The sequence below is a fragment of the Monoraphidium neglectum genome, assembly GCF_000611645.1.
Source record: "Monoraphidium neglectum strain SAG 48.87 unplaced genomic scaffold scaffold01688, whole genome shotgun sequence".
In the NCBI taxonomy this organism is placed as follows: Eukaryota; Viridiplantae; Chlorophyta; class Chlorophyceae; order Sphaeropleales; family Selenastraceae; genus Monoraphidium; species Monoraphidium neglectum.
Window position 1 is genome coordinate 7,059 of NW_014011940.1, and position 3,594 is coordinate 10,652.

At 62.0% G+C, this 3,594-nt stretch overlaps 1 protein-coding gene across 1 annotated transcript in view; it reads left to right on the forward strand.

Moving 5' to 3' along the window:
* Positions 1-2,723: 2,723 nt before the first annotated feature.
* MNEG_8720 (F-box protein) overlaps positions 2,724-3,594 on the forward strand; it is a gene marked incomplete at both ends in the record, with an annotated part of 2,932 nt that continues 2,061 nt past the window's right edge. The window contains 2 exons of the mRNA XM_014042810.1: positions 2,724-2,957; positions 3,262-3,392. Coding sequence (XP_013898264.1) covers positions 2,724-2,957; positions 3,262-3,392 — 365 coding nt within the window. The remainder of the gene's footprint in view (positions 2,958-3,261; positions 3,393-3,594) is intronic.

A 3,594-nucleotide genomic window follows, 5' to 3' on the forward strand; every position in this document is an offset into this window, starting at 1 on the left:
GAATTCGCCCGGTCAGCTTGAGTGCTTAAAAGTCACGTGTGTTAGGACACAGGCAGTTCCTCTGTTCTGGTTGTGCAGACCCGCAGCCCCTGGATCGTGAGAATGATGATGTTGATTTCTGCTCCGGTGACACGGACAGCTCACACCTGCTGTGCGCCACATAATGATTATGTGATAGACTTTTACATCGAATCATCCGGCCTCCGGTGCATTCTGTCTCTCGTCGGTTGACTTCACGAACGTCGTCAGCCGAGTTGATGTGAAGTCGCTTGAGAAGCCCGCCGCGCGGAGGCTCCGGCGGAGGCTGGATAGTGCTGCGAATCAAAATAAATAGATACTGAAGCTTGCAGATGCACACATCTCGCGATGGTTGACTCCAGTGCAACTGCTGGGTGATCTGATGATGTGCGCTGCTGACCTCAGGACACCACGCAGCGCAGTTACAGAAGGGGGCACCCACAGAGGTTTCTAGGAGTCTTCGCACGAGCACACGCCTGCAACATCATGCGACAAAGAAGGGGAAGCGGCCGAGGCCATAGTATGCAACTGCGTGCCTTGGGAAGATGGGTTCTGCAGCACCCATGGCCAGGGGACCACACAAAGCTAGCTTTACCGTATGCAGGCTCACAGCCATAGGCGCGGAGGTCCAGCATTTGGATTTGCCAACACTCGTCCCCATATAACAGGATCAAGCTATGGCGCAGAGCGAGCATGAGTCGTCCGTGCCACCACAGCCCAAATCAACATCACCATGCCTTGATCAATGAACTCGCCGCCCGAAACAGGGTACCCCTTCGCACTTTAGTAAGGTGTGTGCCTGCTACTGCAAGTTTCAAGCGATATTTTAAACAATCATGCATGCCCTCTGGGCCTGCAAGGCTTCAGAATGTTATTGAAGCGCGTCACCCCACAAGTGAGGTACAGTGACAGTTGTGCAAAACTTGTGCACATGTCAGAGGCCCACCCACCGGCTGTCATCACGCCTTGCCCTGGCAGAAGGGCACACTGGATGTCACAGTGGAGAAACCCCCCTTTTCAGCAGTCATCGATGGCTGCAGCGGCACCCACGCTTAGTGTGACGGCGAGGTGCCACCCTGCCTGTGCTGCCAGACTGACAAGGTCTGGCCCCTTGTCAGGATCGCATACAGCGGGTGAGCACACGAGATGCGAGAACGCGAGCTAGATCTTTACATATACATATATATAGATCTTTACATATATATATATATATAGGTGTTGGTTTGGTGCGTGTGCGCATGCCGTGGCGGTTTGGTGTGAGACGAGAGGAGCACGCAGGGCACGTGGAGTCTGAAGTTGTCAGGTGCACTTGGCAGCACGCAGCGCTTTGACGTGTGGCAGTCGCGCAGGCCAAGGTATGTACACAAACGTTACAAATGCAACACAGCAGGCATTGGGCGGGCTGGGTGCGCCGCAACGAAGTACCCCTCCTGCACCAGAGCTGCGGGAGTGGAAGCGCTTGCAGCTGGCAGATCCCCGCAGTCACTCGGCAGTACAGTAGTGGCAGTCGGTCCACGCTGCACACCAGCGTGTATCACACCTCTAGCCGCGCAACCTGACACGCGTGTCGTCGCGCGCCGTCCTGTGACGCATGGCAGGGCTGGCCGTTCCAAGTCAAGCCCTGAGAGAGCCCCGGGAGCCCAGCGGTCAGACGCAGGACAGCATGAATTGTGAGATCCTCGAGGTATCATAATTGAGTCCTGAGGGATGACAGGTTTAAATATGTTTCAGACTTGCGTGCATGACCTCGCGCGCAGCCACGCTTTGCGGCCGTGGCGCACCCAGCACAAGGGTGCTGGCGCTCCGGGGAGCTGCATACCCCCCCCCCCCCGGGGTGTCCTAGACGAGTGCATGAGGACGTCCTCATCTTGGGAGATGCAGGCTGCTGGGATCAGAAAGCCAGCAGTGCGCAATCACAGCGCACGTTGACTGCCGCACATCCTTCTCCTGTGGCGGCGGGTCACAGCCAAACAGGCGAGGAGCGGTTGTGGCGAGCGTTCCCCACAAGCTTCAGGGTCCCGGCGCGCAGCAGGCAGGCCTGCATGGCGGCTTAGGCAGCACATAAAGCAACTCCAATTTGGAGCCGTAAATGGCCGTGGGGGGGTGGGGGGAGGTGTATGCTGTCGAGTCTGCCGGCGCGTGTTGGCCCGAGGGAAGCGAGGTCCGGTTCTCGCGGCTGTTTTGCCAGGGGTTGACAAGGCTTTGCATCGCCCCCATCCTGCGGGGGACTGTTGTCCAAAGGGCGGAGTCTCAAAGGTCATTATGACAACGTGAACTTTTGGACCTGCCCCAAGAACCTGCCTTGAATGTGGTGAGCTGCACAGGAGTGGACACCTCGAGCCAACGTGCTGAGCATGTGGCCGGGTGACCCTGTCACTGAACCTCCGCTGCCGCAGCGGTGTCTGGATTATTGAGATCCCACATCTGGTTGCTTTGTTGAGCGAGTCCGCGCTCTGCCCTTGCCCACACCGATCTCTGACAGAGCGAGTCGGTGTGTCTCGCATATCAAAATAGAGTAACTTCAAACCAAATTGGAATATATTCGTTATCTTCTGCGACAGACACTACACCCACCGCTCTCCGGCGCCGTCCGCTCACCAGCCGTCGCGCCGCGGGCAGAGCGCGAGGTCGCCGCGCGCGCAGGCGCCCTGCCGCCACCCCAGCCCTCGCCGTGCGGCCCCGGCCTCGCCCCCTCCCAGAGCATTATGGCGTGCCCGCCGCACCCCTACGGCATCAAGCCTAACGGCCAGGCCTTCCTCGAGGCGTGCGGCGACGCGCGCGGGCCGGGGCTCGGCCACATGGGCGCGCTGCCCGATGAGGTGCTGCTCCAGCTGCTGTACCTGCTGCCCGCATCCGACCTCCAGCGGCTCGGCATGGCCAGCAGGGCGCTGTACGCGTACTGCCACTTCGACGAGCTGTGGAAGGCGCTACTGCTCGAGGTGGGTGGTGCATGCAGCGCCCATGGCGGGGGGCGCTGCCTCGCACAGCAGCGGCAAGGGGGCGAGCGGGCGGCCGGCCGATCGGCGTGGCCGGGAGAATGCGTGCAGAGCGCGCGACACGCAGGCTGAGGCGGCGCGCAGCGGCGTGGACTTCGCCACAGCCTGGGCGGAGAATCGTCACCCGGGCGCCCGGCCACGCCCTGCGCCTGCCGCCCGCGCGGCCCCCGATGTCTTATAGGGCCTGCCCGGCGGCATGCAGTCTTGGCATGGCAGCTGGCGCGAGACTTACCTGCTGCACACGCAGCGGCGGTACGTCGCCGGCAGCCATCGGGCGCTGGCGGTACGGGGGCTGTACTCGGACCTGCTGTACCGCCCCTGGCTGTGCGCGACCGCCGAGCTGCTGCCGGAGTGGTTGGAGGTCGAAAATGTCGACAGGTAGCGGGGCCCGGAGGGGGGGTCTTGGGGCGGGCGAGTGGGTGAGGAGGGGTCGCATGGGCAGGACGGGGCGAGCGGCAGGGGCCAGCCCCAGGACGCGCTACGGCCCTCACATCCGCCCAGGCTCGCACGCGGCGCGCCGCCCGGCCTGCGGCGGCGCCGCGCCCTGAGGGAAGCTCCCTTACGTCGACCGCCGCCGCCC